At 39.9% G+C, this 20,537-nt stretch overlaps 1 protein-coding gene across 3 annotated transcripts in view; it reads right to left on the reverse strand.

Moving 5' to 3' along the window:
- The window catches only part of pak4 (p21 protein (Cdc42/Rac)-activated kinase 4), a 52,474-nt gene that overhangs the window by 17,085 nt on the left and 14,852 nt on the right, over positions 1-20,537 (reverse strand). For 2 of the 3 annotated variants that reach the window (XM_015387026.1, XM_015387028.1), the window contains exons 2-6: positions 5,256-5,495; positions 3,322-3,539; positions 3,041-3,236; positions 2,338-2,571; positions 1,313-1,768 (exon numbers count right to left, since the gene is read on the reverse strand). In XM_015387026.1, coding sequence (XP_015242512.1) covers positions 1,313-1,768; positions 2,338-2,571; positions 3,041-3,236; positions 3,322-3,539; positions 5,256-5,456 — 1,305 coding nt within the window. In that variant the 5' untranslated portion in view covers positions 5,457-5,495. Of the gene's footprint in view, positions 1-1,312; positions 1,769-2,337; positions 2,572-3,040; positions 3,237-3,321; positions 3,540-5,255; positions 5,496-12,072; positions 12,080-19,445; positions 19,452-20,537 lie in introns of all 3 variants that reach the window. The other variant, XM_015387027.1, reaches the window with a different exon arrangement.

Here is a 20,537-nt window from a genome sequence, read left to right on the forward strand (position 1 = left end):
AAAGTGCGTCAAAGTTTCAGAGACCGCCTGCGATTTTTGAAAATAGCCTTTATGTTCAACAAAATCTGATTGAAAACGGGAGCACTTTTACTGACAGCAAAGTGTTAGAAGCACTAAAATACAGTAGATTTAATGTACATTTAAAGAACATTCAAATGGGGGAGGCAGGGGAGATTTTAAGAATAATTGTTAGCAATTTCCTCTTATGCTTCTAATATTTTTTAACCTCTGTTTTGTTAATAAACTTTACCTCCATCGATAAAGAACACTTTGGACCAATGAGTCCATTTCTCTTGAATTGAGTTAAATTTTTCTTCAGCGTGGGAAGAGGAAGAACGTGTGGTAGCTGGTGGGTAGGATTTGACATTTCAGGGGTGCAGTTCTCCCTGTTGCTAATGTAACTTTTCCTTCTACACTATATCATTTTCTACAATATAATAATTTCTTTTTGGATTTTTATCATCAGCAACAAATGAAAAGCTTAAAAAATCTCTACCCATGTTTAATTATGTCTAGCAACTCTAGGTCCATCTCCGTGACCGTTATATCTTGCAGACGCGCCATTGTTGTTTTGGAGGATAAACACTCCTGCCGGTTCCACGGATGTTCTTGTGACCATCCGTCGAAGTTGTCCAATAGGTTCCCCCTTGCACTTTGGTGGAAAACTGTTGTGCGTCCCTAGAAATTCCACACCGACGGTGCGGAAGCATATCAGCAAAATTGGTTCCAGACCAAGGCAATATTTGATGTGTGCGGTTGCAGAAGTATAATCTGCCCTTTATGCATTGAAATGAAGAAAGTTGTGGATAACTGTAAAAACGACCTAGGTACTCTGATTAGCGTAAAAATAAGAGGCAGAATTAAATAAGAAATAAATCATCCAGTCTGCCATGAAACTCTTAAATTTAGATTGTTTTTCATTTTAGTGGAAAATTAAAGGCTGGATTTTCTTAATCTTTTATTGTCAGTTTGTAAAACATGAAACAACAATCAGGGATGGGTTTTTAATTGCTAGAAAAAAAAAAAGCATAGCATCTACACAGATAAAATAAACTTCCAGGATTTAAGCTATTTTAGATGTAAAATGTTAGATTTTTTTTTTTATTTTCTTTTAAATTCATACATCTTTTTTGGGCGTTTGTACAAAGACCTTGTTTCCTACAGATTTTGTTTGTTTACTTGAAGGTGTGTACAGTTTTGGTTCTCCTCTCAAGAGGTCCTACAATCCCACAAGACATATACGTAACTCCAACCCCTGACCTGCCGTCTCTAGGGTTCAAGCTCAGTCAGCGATCGGATATAAACCCCGTACCTCATTAAAGAGAAGTTCTCGGCGCTGCTGTTTCCGAAGGTCCATCTTCTTTACGGCGACCAGTTTTCCCGTGGTCTTCACCGTGGCGATGCACACGATTCCCGTGGAGCCCTCACCGATCTTAATGTAGTGATCCAGGTAGGTCCGCGGGTCGCCAGGATCCACCACCATCTGCAGCGCCGCTCTGAACTGCTCGTGGGAAACCCTCTGGGGTTCCCTCTGGGGCGAGCGGCCCTGAGACGGAGCGGCTGACCCTGGGGGCCCGCTGGGCACAGGGGGACGCGGGGCCGGGACATTGGGGTGAGGAGTGTGTGGGTGCTGAGAGGAATCAGGGGTGAGGATGGGGTGGGAGGCGTGATGAGTTGGAGGATGGCTTATTGGGGGCTTGGATGTGGAAGAGCCTCTGGCGGAGCTGCTGGATGGTCCATTCTGAGGGGATTCATGGTGATGGCCCACCTGGATGGAAGAGATGAGAATCTGCATCAAAACTGGATCCAGTTAAAAAGAGTTAAAGAGCTTTTATGCTTCCTTTATTTCAGAGAGCCTCACTTTGTATAAAGAAACACAAATTTCACATTAGTTTTTTATATATTAAAGTCAAAGGACAGCAGAACGACAGTGAAATAAATAAACTCATTAATTTTACTCTTACAGCTGCAGTTACATAAATCAATGATACATTCATTCACAACTGGACAAAACCTCAATTATGAATTAAATGAAAATTAAGTAATAAAAGCTCCCATCTGTCAAAAAGAATAAAGAATATCGGAGATTTTCTGACCTGCAGATGTTGGTTAACCAAAAAAAGAAAATTAAAAACAATCCAGCAAAGCCTTGTTTTTTTTGGGTTACTGTTTAAAACCTCGAAATCTACGCTATTCCTGACATTTAGAACTGAAAAAGCCTTCTGGATGAGAAGCGAAACGTCTTCAAACTCGGAAACAAAGTCCAGTGTGACCTGGATGACCGATAATCTTCACCAGCATGTTGGTTAACATTGCAGAGGCCGCTGAGGCTCTTACCTGTCCCGTGGGACTGCGTCCACCTTCACTGTCTGTCCGCGGGTACGTGTTGAAAGGCCGTGTGTTCTGTTGGGCGGTCTTCATCACACCCTCAGTTATCGGCAGGTTTGGGGTTCGGATGTTTGGTCCAGAGAGAGGCCTCTTGTCCCTTGGAGATGTTGGACTGCCCTCGCGTGCAGCATAGCTGGACTTGGGCCTGTGGTCGCTCTGTTGGTCCCGGCGGACCACCTGCTCCTGAACAATGTTAAAAACAGAGCACTGTTAAACCTGAGCAGTTCTGTTTCCGACATTCAGGAAGAGATACGAGCAGATTTAAGAATTAAACTGAACTAAATGCCTTTCAGTCTGATTTAAAGTTTCCTTTGAGATGTGAAACTTTGATTGTTTTTCTTACTAGTCATGATTTAATACATTATGTGCTACCTCCACCTCTTTCTACTGAATCCAACATAGAGAGAGGATTTCAACAACGTTCATAATTTATGCATGAAAATATATCTGATTTAGCCAAAAGAAAATACTAATTTATGAGGTTATCCGAGATGTTTATTTAGAATGGAGTTAGTGACAGAAGGAAAACAAAAAATGTCTTTCTTCCTGTATTTTAGTTGCCAGAAGGCAGTCCAATCTCTGGCATGCAGATTTGTATTTCAGTTATGGTTAGGAAGTGTAAAGAAATCATTTGAATCTGTGGTTTCTGTACCTGCTCCCGAGGATCTCTGTCTCTGTGAGCAGGAGGGTGCTGACCCGAGCCGATCCGGTCCCTGTACGCCTTGCTGGGCTCTTGGCCCCGAGGCTGCTGCTGGGGCCGACCCTGCATATCCTCGTCTCTGGAATGTGGATGGACTCCACGCTGATGGTGGCGGGGCTCGCCCTGGTGGTCCTGTCTGTGTCTGTCCCTGAGAATCAGATGGATCCAGTTAGTCCAAACCTCTAGGGTCCTGCAGCTCTTCTATTGTTCACACAACCTCTCTGTTTTCTGACCTGTCTTGTCTGTCTTGGTGCGCGTAGTGCTTGTGCTGAGGGTCTCCATTCTCGTGCTCTCTGCCTACTCCACCTGAGGAGCCGGAGTCCCTGCGAGGCTGAACAGGAGGGCTGCCTCGTCGCAGGGAGTTGGAGCGAGTCACAGACATGGTGTCGAACTCATCGAGCAGCCACGTTAAGGAGCCGTCTGCTCCCAACTTGCTGCCTCTAACAATAGTCTGAGGTACAAGAGGTGAGAAAAAGGTTTTGACTGAAAGAAGAACTGGAAATGAGATTTTGATTCAAATTAGCAGACCGACACAAAGTAGTTCACAGATGTGAAGGGGGAGGAAAATTCTTCTTGGTCACAGAAAACCGAAATAGTGTCACATAAATTTGTATTTGGCCTTTTTGACTCTGCTCCTCTAAGGAACACAATAAGACAGGTCAAGGAGGACGTTATATAGAAGTTTAAAGTAAGGTAAAGGCTCCTTCATTCAGAGCTGAAGCCTTTTGGATAAAAAGGTGAAACATCTTGAAGACTAGGGCCGGGTACTGAACTTCGGTTATTTTGTGGTACCGTCCGAAATGCTTTGGTTTGGAGGAGTATCAAAACATGCCTCTTTTCGGTGCCAAGTTTCGGTGACTGGCTGTAACATTAAATGTTATTGCGTCACCCAGGAAAAATACATACGTGGTCACGCCTACCCACGGGGTTCAGGTGTATCTGTTGTGAGTCGATTGCGTGCATCGGGGGGGATCGGCCTATTTTTAGATCGGCTTGTATTTCCAGTGTAGTCGTGTTTCTCTGACTGTGACTGGCTGGATGTGCTCTCTTCATCCTCTGACATGGGAGTTGGCTCAGAGCTTGCCTGCCTGGTTGTGTGTTTCCTGGATGGGGGCCGCCTTTTACTGTTGATTTCTGTCTCTAATTCTTTCTCCGTGAACCCCAGTCGGCCTCGGCAGATGGCCGCTTACACTGAGCCTGGTTCTGCTGGAGGTTTCTTCCTGTTAAAAGGGAGTTTTTCCTCTCCACTTTCCCTACAAGCATGCTTAGTGTGAGGGATCGCCTTCGAGTCAATGAGTCGATGCAATCAACTGGTTTTCCTTAGATAGAAAACTTTGAATCACTCTGACTGTATGATCTGGTGAACTGTAAAGTACCTTGAGGTGACGTGCGTTGTGAATTGGTGCTATATGAATAAACTGAATTAAAATGCCATCCAGATCAAAAGTGTGGTTTCACTTTATTAAGATTGATGCCAATAGTGCGCAATGCAATATATGCAAAAAATACATTATTGCTAAGGCTGGCAACACGACTAATTTGAAGAAAAACTTAATCGTGCACTTGATCAATTTTAGAGCAGAAAGTTGCTCAGTGTTTGACTGCAAGAAGCGTGGACCGCAGCCAGCCCAGCCATCCTCCGCTCAGCAGCCAGTGGGCAGTGCAAAACCGAGGCGGAGTGATTCAAATAATCATCGAACTCCACCTAATCAGAGAGTACCGAAGACGTAACGGAATGTAACAGTGAGCAGACAGTGACTTGTTTGCAAGTGTTCTTTTGCACTGAAAAAAAAAAAAATATAGATATATATATATTTTTTTTTTATGTAAGAGAAGTGATTGGAATGTAAAAATCTGAGCTAAAAATAAAACTAAAGATTTGCACTTTATGTTGCGTTTTCTCTTTCTTAGAATTGATATTATAAAACTGGTATTGAAAAAAAGTGTTGTTCAGGAACCGGGAACGAAAATTTACCCAGCCCCTTTTGAAGACAAGAAAAATCGGCCATTAATTTAATATATACTGCACTAATCATTTAAAGCGGTGAGTATTAATAAGACCAAATGGAGGTTTTCTTGGAATCACTCCATATCAGACAACGAAAGTTCTTCTATCTCAGGTGAGACCATTAGACATTGAGAAAGTACGGTTTTCAGCCCTCACTACCTTTCGCGGCTCAACAGTCGTGATGATGGTTGCGTCGATGAACGGTTTCGGCCTCTTGGCGGTGTCTTCGATGAGGGACTGCCATTGGCGCGGCAGCCCAACGAATTTCTGCTCCTGCTCGTCAAAGTCTGTGTGGACACGGTGCTCAAAGTTGGATGGAGCAGAGATCTGGACTCGAGGCTTCTTCTTTTTGGCAAACATGGTGCTGATGGAGGAGGCTGCTGCAAGCAAGCATCAGATCTGCATCAAGGAAGAATAAAAGAGAAAAAGATTGAAGGATAAAGTTCAGATTGAAAATCACAATTAAAAAAAACGCCTTAATTAGCAAATGAGTATGAATGAAAAAAACATTTATAGCCATCTTATATTTCCCTTAGTGTGATGCTATCCAACTTTTGTCACCGATAGAGTGTTATGCATATATCTTACAGAATTAACCACTACACTTCAACTGAAAGATCATTGGGCTGGATGGTGGCATTAATCTAGCTCCGACCTTTAGATGAAGGTTATCAGGTCAACCAGAGCCTGAAGCCAATATTCAAAGCAAGACAACAGCTCTAAGGATTTCCTAATGGGAACATATCAGCCAGTATGGAGAGAGATAAAAGTGGAGATGGAGCGGCATCTTTGAAAAGGTCACTTCCCAAACATAACAAGCAGCTTTTATAAATTATTGGAGGTAAATACATTTCAGCTCTGAGCTTTTCAGCTTCGTTACAAGGGAGGTAAAACAAAACATAATTTACAAGGTGAAAATTTACCAAGAAGTCAACTTAATGTAAATATTGGGTCCAAAAAAAAAAAAACAGGGATGTATGATGATGGAATAGGAATGTCCCGGTTCGATATTAGCCCAAAAAAACAACATAAAAATGTTGGATTTTATCAGCCGCCATTTAAAATCATGCTGATAGAAACACTCTGCTTCTTTTAATATTACGTGATGTTGAGGCCTTTTTACACTCACCGGCCACTTTATTAGGTACCCCATGCTAGTAACGGGTTGGACCCCCTTTTGCCTTCAGAACTGCCTCAATTCTTCGTGGCATAGATTCAACAAGATGCTGGAAGCATTCCTCAGGGAGTTTGGTCCATATTGACATGATGGCATCACACAGTTGCCACAGATTCGTCGGCTGCACATCCATGATGCTCAATTGGTACCAAGGGTCCCAAAGAGTGACAAGAAAATCTTTCCCACACCATGACACCACTACCACCAGCCTGAACCGTTGATACAAGGCAGGATGGATCCATGCTTTCATGTTGTAGATGCCAAATTCTGACCCTACCCTCCGAATGTCGCAGCAGAAATCGAGACTCATCAGACCAGGCAACGTTTTTCCAATCTTCTATTGTCCAATTTCGATGAGCTTGTGCAAATTGTAGCCTCAGTTTCCTGTTCTTAGCTGAAAGGAGTGGCACCCGGTTTGGTCTTCTGCTGCTGTAGCCCATCTGCCTCAAAGTTCGACGTACTGTGCGTTCAGAGATGCTCTTCTGCCCACCTTGGTTGTAACGGGTGGTTATTTGAGTCACTGTTGCCCTTCTATCAGCTCGAACCAGTCTGGCCATTCTCCTCTGACCTCTGGCATCAACAAGGCATTTCCGCCCAAAAGAACTGCCGCTCACTGGATGTGTTTTCTTTTTCGGACCATTCTCTGTAAACCCTAGAGATGGTTGTGCGTGAAAATCCCAGCAAATCAGCAGTTTCTGAAATACTCAGATCAGCCCTTCTGGCACCAACAATCATGCCACGTTCAAAGTCACTCAAATCACCTTTCTTCCCCATACTGATGCTTGGTTTGAACTGCAGGAGATTGTCTTGACCATGTCTACATGCCTAAATGCACTGAGTTGCCGCCATGTGATTGGCTGCTTAGAAATTAAGAGTCAACAAGCAGTTGGACAGATGTACCTAATAAAGTGGCCGGTGAGTGTACATTCTACTAAAATAAAAAAAGCCGGTATGATTTATGCTAGTATTATATCTCTTCAATATCGATATCGGCCAATTCTCAAAGCTGCAGTGTCAGAATCATATAGGAAAAGAAAAGTTGTACCTGGACACCCCAAGTACTTGATACACATTACTTTAGGGCTGGGGCACATTAAGAACAAAATAGATAAAACACTGCAGATTATTGCAATAGTTATAAGATTTTTGTTTCTTTCTGTGATGATTTCATAGTAAACTGAGCATTAAAAAAAAATATTTCAAATTAAACAATTTTTTTTTGTCTTAAGCACCTCTGACTTCCAAAACTTTTCATGTTGCATTTAACTAGTGTCAGCAACAATATCAGAGGCACAGTCGGAATGCATGAATTTTGTCGTCATATGCATTTTGCTTTCAGTAATATTACATTAACAAATATGATATACTAAGTAACCTTGATAACAGCTACCAATTAAAACATACTCATCCAATATTATTTAATGTAATTATTCTGAGCCAAATGAAAATTGCTTTAGAAATGAATGAGAGTATAAATGTAGATTTTTAAATGTATCTTTTAAAAAAAAAAGCTTTCTTTCACCAGAAGGCCTTATGGATATTTGCAGGTCACTTTAATCTGTAATATTTAAAGAAAAAAATTTGCAGCAAGTTTAAGAAACCAGGAACAAAGAATTTAAATAACTCAACAATAAAGAAACATAAAGTAAAGAAACATAAAACAAATTGCTCGAATAATGTGTTTATCTGTTAACCCTTTAAAGCCCGATCCAAGAATTTAAAAAAACAGAAAATAACAATTTTTTTGTTTGAAGTCCTTATTTGGCCTTTTAACAAAATATGTAAAAAGAAAAAACAGAAATACATTTTTGACATTAATAATTTATTACTATGCGATAAGTCAAGATTATTTTTTGTGTAGTCTTCTGCCCTCTGTTATCAGGTATATCTGATTGTGTACAATAGGATTTTGAGCAAAGTGAGACGCAAAACATTTCAGAAACCGTATGTATCAAATATGATAGATTTGGCATTACAGGGTTAACAGATGTTTAACAGATAACATCTGTTAACAGCCGTTTCAACCGTTGCATTTCCGAATTCTCCCAAGTGGTGCCCGACTTTACACGCGTGAATAAATTGAATGTGCTAGGTCGGTTATCAAGGGGGCGGGATTCTCGTGGCTGAAGGTTCACAAGCCCATTGGTTGTGACTAGTTTCTCGGAAGCATCTTGCTAACCAGTTAGCAACTTAGTGCTAGTAGGTTCCCAATGGGAAATTCCATTGGGACCAAGCAGCACTAAATTGGTGACTCAGAAACGACACTGTCAAGGAAGTAGGATGTAGTAGATTAGAAGTAGAGAATTAGCAAATTATTCATCTATTAATCTAATAATTATTTTAATTCAGGGAAACTATGGTGCTTTTTCTGCTTTAGCAAAAATAATGACAGTTTTGGGAAAATGTATATTCCATAGATTGAATAATTGGGTCCAAATCACTTCTAATGTTTAGTCTATTTAGAATACCAATTAAACTACAATGGGGAAACCAGTTTGCTTAAACAAGCACCCCTCCATCCATTTTCTAACACGCTTACCCCGAGTGGGGTAAGCAGTCATTGGGCGACAGGCGGGGTACACCCTGGACAGGTCGCCAGTCCATCGCAGCGCAAGACAAAAACAGCACCTTCATACAAAATCTAAACAAGTTATTTACAAGGAAAAAAATCTACAAAAAACCCCACAAAGCAAAGCTTCTTGCAAGAGAGGAATATTATTATTTAAATAACATGTAATGAGAAATATATAATTTTTTAAAACAAAAATAAACAGATATTTTATGGCGGGACTGATGGGTGGACAGTGCTGCACATTTGCATTGATAATAAAATGACCTGATTTAATGAACTTTTTTTTTTCCTTTAACATTTCAATGACAGAGGAGCTCTGGAAACACTCAGCCTGCTGTTTATAGGAGCTTAGGCTCACACAGCACGTGGATGAGAGGAATGAAGAATCCATAAAGGAAGTCCGCTTTGTCAACATCCTCCTCTCTCCCACCTCCTTCAGGAAGGAGCTGGCTCTCCGAAGCAGGTTATTCAGCCTCTTCCTGCTCCGCTCGCTGCTGCCACACCCCCCAGCAGATCATCACCACAGTGTCATAGAAAGTTTATCAGGACCTCAGACTGTTATGGGTAAGATGTGACTGGATCAGGAGGATTAAAACAGCCATCAACCACAGAAGCGCACCTGGAGGAGGTGATCATTGGATCTAGACAAACCAACCGTGGGGTTTGCTTTAAATGGAATAAAAAACCTTGGACATGAAAACGACCTCGGCTAAATTTATAAATTCAAGTATTTGCAGGAATACTTTTCCCTGGCAGTAGAAATAATTATCAAAATGGAAGATTCCTGTTTAGATCAACTAAATGCTGAAATAAACATCTATGTGGCAATAATAAAAAACAGAATTATTGTAGAAATAAAAGCAGAGCACATATTGATAACACTACAGTTTACTGAGAATAAAATAGAAAATCCCTTTATTTTCACCAAATGAGGAATTTTTTTGTGCAATAATAGCAAAGTGACAGGAATCTAAAATAATAAAACTCACAAAAAATTACAATTATGTTCTTTTAATTGTAAGTGTATAAAAAAATACACAAAATATTTTACATTAGGAGCCAAAATAACCAAATACTGTGCTATTATTAACAAAATGACTGAATGTAGAGCTGATTAAAGGTTAATCTAAAAACACAATTTTACAATAAGCGACAGTTAAAGCAGCAAATAGCAAAAAACAGTCAAGATGTTGCTAAAATGAGCGAAAAAACTAAAAACAGCAGCATGTATGTAAACTCCTACTGAGCTTGTAGGGAGCAGGGATGGTTTTAACGTCTTCCAGCTGCTGGTAGGAAGGATCTGTGATAACGCTACCTGCATGTTAAACCACAGGCTAAGGCCGTTTTTACAGGAATAACAGACGATCAACATACGGACCTTAAAATAGATCTAGCTTCTGAGATTAAATGCACTCAACATTAATGTCATACAGATATTTTCTAGCATGAGGAAGAAAAGCCACTTCCAGATGTGCTGACAGGCAAAAAGATCATTTTCCTTAAACATTTAAATGAAAGATGTTTACATTTCAGAAGGTCAATGTGAGACAAGCTCTGCACACTAAGGATTGGTTATCCTCCCGCAGCAGTGTGTCGCAGGTATTTTTGATTTATGCCCAATATTGAAGCGTGGTCTGCCATGTTTTATTCCACGCCACAACGCAAGAGGAACAGTTAGGAACTAGCTGTGGGTCTAGATACGGCCGAGGCGGTGAGGAAGTGGGGGCAAGTTTATGCAACAATGGAGGGACATGAGTAGGGCTGGGTATAAAAAAATCGATTTAGAATGGATTCCTTTACATTTTTGCAAAATCGATGTCTAGGGAATGAGATCGATTTATTTTATAGTGACCCGCGTGACATTCACATTCAAATAAGCAGAAAGATGCACTCAAGATTAGTTTAAGCCAGATAGCTGCAAAAATAGCCAATAGGTTGACTGAACACATTATCAAATGGGGGCTGACCAGCAAACACCAGCAAACACCCTCATGAATGTCTGCTGTGTCACTTCTGCCTGCTCGAGTGAGGCTTCACTTTTTCACTTTTCATACAAGTTTGCACTTTTGAGACAGTTTTGTTCACATCTCAAGTTTAAACTGTCGGATTTACAAGTTTGCACTTTGTGTTTAATGTGACAGCAAAAACAAAATACATGAGTATTTTGAAACACAGTTTAAAACACTTTCATTATTGTAAAAACAGACTGAATCGAAATTAATCTATTTAGAACTTTATTAATCAAAAGTGAATCGATTCAGGACTTTGGCGAAAATACCCAGCCCTGGACATGAGGGCGAAAAAGAGCTGAGATCCAGGTGGAAAAAGGATCCCAGCGTTCTCGCGCACCTCGCTCTTCAAGCGGGTCCAACTTCACGGGTCGTTTTCCACAATGGCGGTCATACAAACAAAACATGTCGGTAGGGTATCAAACAGGCAATATGCAGATGTAGATTTGACCAATCAGACGCCTCCTGTCTGCAGCACTGTCTGGGGTCACCTACAGTTTTGCAGAGGTGCACTACAGTATCTGCGGAAGGGGGTGGGGGTACATTTGCATTCACTGCGACAAACACGCAGCCGACCCGTTTCTGAGTATAAATCAGCCTTAAGAGCGTATAGGCAAGGATTACAAATGCTATATTTAAAAGGAGAGAAAATGACTGGATTTTTATATGTGTCTGTTAAATCGAGCTGAAATTTGTTTTCCCGGTGACCAGCTGAATAATCGCTGCACCCTGATATTTTTACTTGGCCTACTGAATGGCAGCGATCTCATACCATTGTAAAACATTGACGGGAAGTAGAGGAACATCAGATCAGTCCCCACCTACAGCGCCAAAATTACAAGCAAAAAAATCAGAATCTGTTGTGGTTTGTCTAATCTCCATGTTAAGGAGAAAACACTTCCATACATTCCCAGCAGTAAAACCCGAGTCCTGCTGGTTAGCAACATGCAGAAAAGCTGCAGGTGGTCGACAGGAGGTTTTTAGTCTTAAAATGCATCCAACAAAACGCCTTTCTTATAATCTTGTGGAAAAAGCGGATTTCACTTTTAGCACTATTAAAATAATAAAAACAAGCAGGAGAAGAGATGCAGGGTGGGACCGGGTTGATTTGGGTGGATCCTAGATTTAGAGGCCATGAGTCACGCTGCTGGCCCATACAGTCTGCAGAGTTACAGCAGACTTTCACAGCAGGACTGTTTGATGTGAAGCGAGACCCGCCCAGAAACAGAGCAAAGAAAAGAAGCACACAGGGGCTAATAATGTAGCACTGGAGCAACTGAAACAACATCCTATGATTAGAAACATCAGCACAGGTAACATAGCAAGACAAAAAACAAAAATAGATTGAGACAAATAGCATCAAAACAATGATGTTACAGTCATTACCCAGTAAGAAACAGCAGCCATCTTACACTCTCTGCAGACAGGCTGGTAGCAATCCTACAAATTATGATGAATAATCCTGTAATAAGTCTGGAGACAACACAGCGGGTTATAAATCTGCACACAGGCTTATTACTTAGACGTTACAACACCACTGCAGTCACTCAAAACATCTGAGTGGGAAAAACAAAGACTACAACGGAGGAAAAAAACCCAATAAGACTCAGAAGATGGGCAGAAAGAGCCTTAAACATTTAACCCAGCTTAAAAGTTTCAACAGTCTGAACCAGAGACGTAACAGTGAAGCGGTCTACAAGGACGATGGAGCAGAATGAGTTCTCAAGGAGCCTTAGATCCTTCAGTGTCTGTAATGTCTGTCATCATCTGACAGTTGGTAGCATCAAAGCCACTGACTGACAAAAAAAAGTCAACAAGCGGATGAAGAGGCCTGATTCCGTTCCGAGAAGACTACACACATTCTCATCATTCAAAAACCTGCAGAACATCTTCAGTCAGAGGCTTCTATGGATCTGCTGTAATGCAGACCTCTATAGGAGATCGCTTCTCATCGCAGTTATCGTCTACATAATTTTGAAAAAAACCTGTATCATTAAACTTAGATTGGATTGAAATAAATTTGCCGTATAAATTAATGAAATATTAATGCACACAAAAGGGTTTTAAAAAGGACAGTGCCCCCCTCTGACACTGCACATTAGGGGTGGGTATTGCCAAAGAAGTCACGATTCGATTCGAATCACGATTCACAGGCCACGATGCGATTCTATCACGATGCATCACGATACTTGAATTATTGCGATGCATTGCAATATTTTCTCCTCCATGTTTTGTTTTTGGATGACTCTGCACAGTATCCCGCGGCCAGAAATGCTTGTGACACAAGGCAGCGTGCGTCAACACATTTGCAGCGACATCTACTGGACTGGAAGTTGTATTACACTTGTTTTTGGCTGATGTTTGCCAACCATTCATGCAATTTTATTTATTTATTTTTCAAAATTAATAATCGATACTTGGCGTCAAGAATCGATGCAGTATATCACGAAAATTAGAATCACGATGCATCATCATGACGATTATTTTGCACACCCCAACAGCACATGTAACCATTCAGCTCTTTATGAACCCGACATGCATCAAACCGTGAAACGCTTTCAGGCATTCTGTCTGATGACCTTCAAGGGCTGCTTATACTACCACAGCAGTGTGTCTCAGTGAGCTTGTCACAGATATTTTTGATTTATGCCCAATATTGAAGCGTGGTCTGCTATGTTATTCCACGCCACAACGTAAAAGGGTCAATCACGAACAAGCTGTGGATCTAGATACGGCACGTTTGCGTTCACTGCGACACACACGCAGACGACCTGGTTTCTGAGTATAAATCAGCCTTCAGTCCTCAGGCTATTGTTGGGACTCCTCGGAGTCGATTCCGACTGAACTTGTAATCTAATCGCTGTCTGTTCAACACCAACCAGATCGTTGCTAACTCATTTACCCATCTTTCATCTGCATGTGCAGAAATACTTCAGGCCATTTCTCCGCATTACTTTTCCGTTTTCTTTGTCTCCGACGGCATTATTGGCATGCAAATCACGAGCCGACAGAAGCTCAAACAACGGCCTTCAACAATTGTTTCGCTTCAAATGAAATACATTAAATGTATTTTGCAGTTCTAATCTAAATGAAATAAACAAGTAAAAGCAAAACACACTAGAGTATAAGCCACCAGAATGACTACAGTAAACATTTCTAAGGATAAATCATTCTGATGTCCTTATATTTACAGCCTGGGAGTAAAAGAATTATTTGGCTCTCAAACCCTGAGATTTCTCCTTCATCTTATTCCAAAACCCAAATTTTACCACAGCCCGGAGGAGCCGAGTGTTTCTGAGATGTGATGCAATGAGAGAATATGAGCAGATCTCTGGATGAGAGTCAACTAATGCGGCTTTTTCGAGGCTGATTGATGGTAACTAAGCAGGCTGTTGACAACTGTTTGAATCCCATACCTCCTTGTGGATCAGAAACTGAAATATACTGAGGGACTTTTTAGGCATAGTTACATATAGCTGGGAGATTAGACCTGGAGGAAGTCCCAGGTGAGTTTCTTCAGTTTCCTTTGCCACTACTGAGAGTAGCAAATCATAGAAACTAATGCTGCTGCATTTGTCTTCCCTTCATTGATCATTCTTCTCTAAATAACTTAATAAAAATAAATAAAAATCTTGCATCCAGCCCTCTTTGCTTCCTTTCCCCCCTCCTTCAGGCTACATTCAGCCTCCCCATCCCTCACACTCTCTTCATGCTTGGATCTTTCTAAGCCGGGCTGAACAATGAGAAAGCCCGTCTGCTCCGTGGACCGAGCCAGGCTGATGAGCTCTGGACGAAGCTGCTGTCCTCTGGCCTGATTCAGGCATTGTGCATGGGTGGTCTCAGTCTGCACTGTGAAAGATGCCAGTTCTTTGGTAAAATGATAAAAAGCTAAACTGAAACCAGATGGGAAAATATAGGAGAGGCTGATTATGAGCTAAAGGACAAAATATGCTCCAGATTTCTTCCTCTATAACTTTAAACCATTACACAATGTTGGAGTTACTGATGGCTGGGGGAGGAGCTATTGGCTTAAGCTGAGATGATGCACTGATACTGGTACTGGGCCCTAAACACATGCAGTTACTCTTAACTGTAAATGTCCTTTGATACCAAAAGCCTGGATACTGCCATTTTCCCCTCTAACAGCGAGCATCAGTTTGTTCTTAAACATTCCAGCCCATTAAGTGATGGTAATACACCCTAAAATGAAGTAACAATTAGCTAAGGTGTTATGAGGATGAGGGAAAAATCCCAGTCCATCAATGTTTGCTCAGCATATTGGAGATTATGATCACAGCTCTCCATTTTACATCGTTGTTTAGTAGAATATAATATTAGGACTGAAAACAGTTAATCGAATTAATCACTTACTGAAATTATTGTCAACAAATTTAGTACTCTATTGTTAAAAAGACTCTAAAATGTGTCTTTAGCTGACAGAGTGACCCACTTACAGCAGTAATCAGACCAAAATTGTAAAAAGTATATAAAAATTATGTGTTGAAGATAACAAAAATAATAATAAATCTGTCAGTCAATGTGCTCTATTCAGAACTCATGTGGAAAAGTTTGAGTTTCAACCTGGTTTAATTTTATAAAGAATCTTTTTAAAGGAACCTTTTCCTCTCAGATTATTAATCGATTACCTAACAAAAAAAAAAATAAATAATCGACAGATTAATCTATTTGCAAAGTAACCGTTAGTACTGAGAAAGGAATTTATGGTTGATTTTGGGAGCAAACAAATAGATAAATAAGCCTACATAACACAGATAATCCAAAAGGCCGAATATATTAGCTTTTATTCCGTTTTTTACTTTTCCATGGGGAAAAATTACTTTGGTGGATTATCATAACATGCAGTTTAACTTTCGGAATAACAAGCAGATATTGTATACCCTTTATGTAGAGTCTTAAGAGCCAAATAAATCCATTTAAGCCAGGATAGAACATGTTTTGAAACGCCAGAAGACAAAAAAAAGGCAAGAAGTGAAAATTATTAATTTTATTTTTAATGAAAGATTATAGGATATTAGTGTTTGTGGAGTATAGTTGGCTTACATTTGAGTTTTCTTTAGGATCGCTTGATTATAAAGAGGTACAACGGGTTTTGTTTAGATGGTGGAACAAAATGTGACGTCAAAATGATGATCAAACCTCCAGGTTTTATCATCTTATTCTGAAATAGGGTGAGATGATAAAACCTAACAAAGATGATCTACTGAGTCTCTTTTTTTCCTCAAGCCGTGCTGTAGAACCCCACCCCCCATATTTGTACATAAGATTCGCTAAAACGGTTATTTTCCATCAATCCAATAGATCAACACTTCTAATATTTATCATCTTCAAATTAAAATTTTTTAAGGTGGAATGGTTAGCAATGCAAACCCCCTCCAAACAGGGGCTTCAATTTGTACTTTTTGACACTTTTTAGACACTTTGTTACATAATACTTGTATAAATGCACAACCCTAAGACCGAATCCCATATGGGAAGCTGCAGAAAATTTTCCACGTCTCCAAAAGTCTTTTCTTTTTCTTTTTACAAGAGTTGCAATAAAAAACTGACAAGCTAAGGAGCAGCTGCCTCGGTGTAAGTGGATAACAAATTTGCAACCTCAGGCTTCTGCCTACTATTATTCCTCCCATCTAACTCAGTCTGGAGCATTGGGAATAGAGTTATCCAAAAATACATGTTTGCGATTCATTTTGCTGTAAAATGAATCGCAAACATGTATTTCATTAAAAATAAAATTCATAATTTTCACTTCTTGCCTTTACAGGTTTAATTACAAAATTGTAAACAGATACACATAATTAAAAGGAAACTACCAACATTACCTAGTAGCAGTTATAGATCTGATTAAAGTTAGGAGTTTCAACCTAAAGTATGTTAGATTAATACACTTTAATCTTAAGGGTAAAATAATCTCAAAATGTAATAACATTCAGTAATTATGATTTAATTATTTTAATTCAATCCAGTAATCTAAAATCTTCATTTGTAGCTACAAAAATATACCAAATTGCCAACATAAACACTAAATTTAAATGGAAATAATCAAATTTGTAATAATTTTACAGTAATTTTTTTTTATCTAATAAGCAAAAATATTAGCTATACTTGTCTTAGTTTTTGAGAGCTTATTGCAAAAATATATTTTTATTGTAGGTAAGTAAAAGGAGGGATGATCCCCTTTAAGCCAGCTAACCAGCAATACCACAGCAACAGACTGGGGCTCAATAAACAGCAGATAAAAACAAGGGACCTTTGCTATTTCTTCATGCTAGAAACCGAACTACACATCATGCATGTATGAAAATATGAATATCACATGGAAACGTGTGGATTTAAACATAATCAAAGCTTCACAAGATAATGAATAGCAGTTAAAATCAGCACTTCAAAGTGTGAATCAGAATCTCTACCAACTGCATGGTAGGGATGTGGCCAATCCAATCAAGCATCGATATCTGTCTCCGATTCCAACGTATGTTACAGATCGAAAAATTCCAATCTAACCCAAGGACATTTCCGATTCTTTAGCTCAGTGTTCTGTAATATTTCTGTTGGAAAGTCTCCAGTCTTTCTGTCGGCTGCTCTGCTAACTGTGGAAAAGATTTCAGACACGCAGTGAGTTCCCTCTGCCTCTCGTGATCTCAAGGTCTGATTCCGGTCAAGAAATCCATGTTACTGTTAACATTTAAACACTGATGGTTGCTTCCAGCAGTACTTCGGCCTATCCATAGCCCAGTTAAGGACCCTGCTGTCCAGCTTTGTGGGACAAATCACTGGAGCTCAGACAGGAGCAGTGGAGAAATAATGCGGAACACTGGGAGAGAGATTGAGAACCTGCGGAGCAAAGGTACCACAGTGGGAGATCGGAAAAGCCGCCATCGAGACCAGAGTGGGAAGAGGCGCCAGTGCTAGCTCAGGAGGAGAGTGGAGGAGGATGGTGGTTGATCGGTTTAGTCCACCAGGCAGGCCGTGCAATAAAGAGGCTGGGGAGAGGCTGCGGCAGACCGAGTGCAGGACAGCGGTACATAGGAGCAGTCCACCAGAAGGACAGAACAACTGGCCAGGGCTAACTGTATAGGTGAAAGGAGGAAGCTGTTAGAGCCGAGAAGCCAACGAGCAGACAGCACCAGAGCGGGTGCCACTCTCCAAAATGTGTTGGACAACAAACAGTCCTTCCGGGACTGAATTAAAACAGCTTTTTTAAAAGCTATCCACAAACCTCGTCAGAGCTCTCCACACTTCGTCCTTTGTCAACTTTATTTACTCTTATCTTCCAATTTGATTAAAAAACGCTTGTTTCCCCTATAAGTTACAGCCACATCCAGTGTGTGATTGGATTTATCGACGCTAATGAAACATGACTTCAAATTTTTAAACTCCTACAACAATATGATGGCGATTAGATTAAAGCAAAAAGAGCTCTGGTATGGAAAAGTTAAAGTAAAAAGGAAAACTGTTATTATGGAAAAGAAGGAGAATGAAAATGACGAGAGAAAGAATCAACATCTCAGTTTTCCAATCTCCGGTTTTGTACTGTTAACATATGCCGTCAATATTAGTAGGTTCTCAATGGTGAAATATAAGTTTCCTATTGAAAATGAACAAGCTGCATCAAGACATCCATATCAGCAACGTTGACAATCATTAAAGCATTTCACCTTCAATCCAGCTGAACAAATGTATGTAGTGCTGAAACAATTAATTGGATTAGATTATTGAAACAATCGACAACTAATTTAATAATCGATTAATCGTTAACTGGAGAATAGAGACTGTTAAATATGCCTTAAGCTGAGTTAGAGCAGTAACTATATCAAAATTGTTTAAATATATCAACTTTCTGCATTTAAGATGAAAAAAAAAAACAAATCAATTTCGTCTGTCAATATGCTGTATCCAGAACTCCTCAATTGGAAAAGTTTGAGTTTCACCTGGTTTAATTTAGTAAAAAAAAAAAAATCTTCTTTAAGGAATGTTTGGCCATCCGACTATTAATCGATTAATCTAAAAAATAATCGGCAGATTAATATTTGAAAAATAATCGTTAGTTGCAGCCCTTATCTAGAGTCACAAATCCAACATGACTTTTTGAAATAAAATAGCTTCTTTTTATAGTACCTGCAGTACTATTACATTCCAAAAGAAAAACTATTTTTAAGGTTTAACAATTTTCCTTCACTGGAATGTTACATTTTAATAGAACATTAGGTTTAAGCTGTTAGGTTTAACAATCCTTAAGGTACGTTCACACCAAACGCCGGCTTCACAGCTGGATCAAAGGATATCCATGTTATCTCTATGTAGAGGGCACATCTGGAGCGTATCGAGGCAAAGCTGGAAGGTTTAGGGAGGCGAACGGTACAATTTTGGCGAAGTTGGCGACTGTTAAAAGCGACCATCATTCAGACCTAGCCTCTGGAGGAAGTGATGGCATTCACCGAACTGGTTCCATCTCTGGGAATCTGGTGAACCTAGGAATGCCGACAGCCTTTTTTCAACTTTCTAAAGTTAAAAAAATACTTCCAGTTACTTTGTAAATCCATGTCCACCATGAGGAGGAGAAACCACCAACCAGCAGACTCCTTGGTGTAGGAGCCTTTCTCCCAGCATCCGAATCTGCCTGAAGTGCAAAAGGCTTTCAATGGCCAGGCAAATTTCGAGAAGAGTAAAAGCTACTAAAAACAAAACTGTCAAAAAAAACTAACGTAAATATTTATAATCTAATTTAGTTGCAAATAAAAAAGCATTCCTAAGTGTCTCAAAGTCCAAAATGAAAAATGTTTTCCAGCTTTCCTTTTTCCCTGTCCTGCACGCATAGATAAACAAGGTGGTATCAGAACATAAAGCAACCATGTTTCACAATTTTATAGCTACCATATAAATCACCATCATGTCAGATTAGTACTCAGTTTTGGTTTGCAAAAAAGACATTCTTCCAACCTGATAACAGTCAGTGCTGCTATGCAGAGGGTAATTATTTTACTATTGCTTGTTGGAGCCATTTATTCTTTATTTCTTTATCCATTTGAATGGTGTTGATTCCAAAATTTATATTTTTTTGTATTATTTACAGTGTTTATTTGCAGGTTACTAATTGTAGATTGCACTTTCTATAAGTGTAAGGGCCGGGGAAAGGACCAGGAGGCATTTTAGGTTTGGGGCCTATGGTTTTTACAACTGCAAGAGAAGTAGAACAAAAAAAAAAATAAAAAAAATAAGTATGTTCTCTTTAATTGCTAGCAAAAAATAAAATAAACTAGGGCTGCAACAACGAATCGATAAAATCGATAAAAATCGACTTTTAAAAACGAATTTCATCATCGATTAGTTGTGTTGCGCGATTAATGCGTCATCCGCCGCCGCCATCATCACTGCCACTTCATTGAAACGCGGGAAGAAAAAAAAAATATGGCAAAGCAAGCCAGCGCCGCAGGTGAGCAAAGGCTGTTTTCAAAAGGCAGTAATGTCAACAGTTCTAATGACCGATACCGCAAACGCGAGCTGCGTCTCAATTCGCAGACAGCCTGCACTTTGTAAAGCGAAAAAAGTCGTAACATGCAACTTTTGTAAAAACAAATAAACATGGCACGGAAGCACCACTGTTATGATGCAGCACCTGAAAAGAAAACACGTTGGAGCCTTCGAAGGCAGTGAAGAGAGCTGAT

Source organism: Cyprinodon variegatus, unplaced genomic scaffold, assembly GCF_000732505.1.
Source record: "Cyprinodon variegatus isolate N-32 unplaced genomic scaffold, C_variegatus-1.0 Scaffold383, whole genome shotgun sequence".
In the NCBI taxonomy this organism is placed as follows: Eukaryota; Metazoa; Chordata; class Actinopteri; order Cyprinodontiformes; family Cyprinodontidae; genus Cyprinodon; species Cyprinodon variegatus.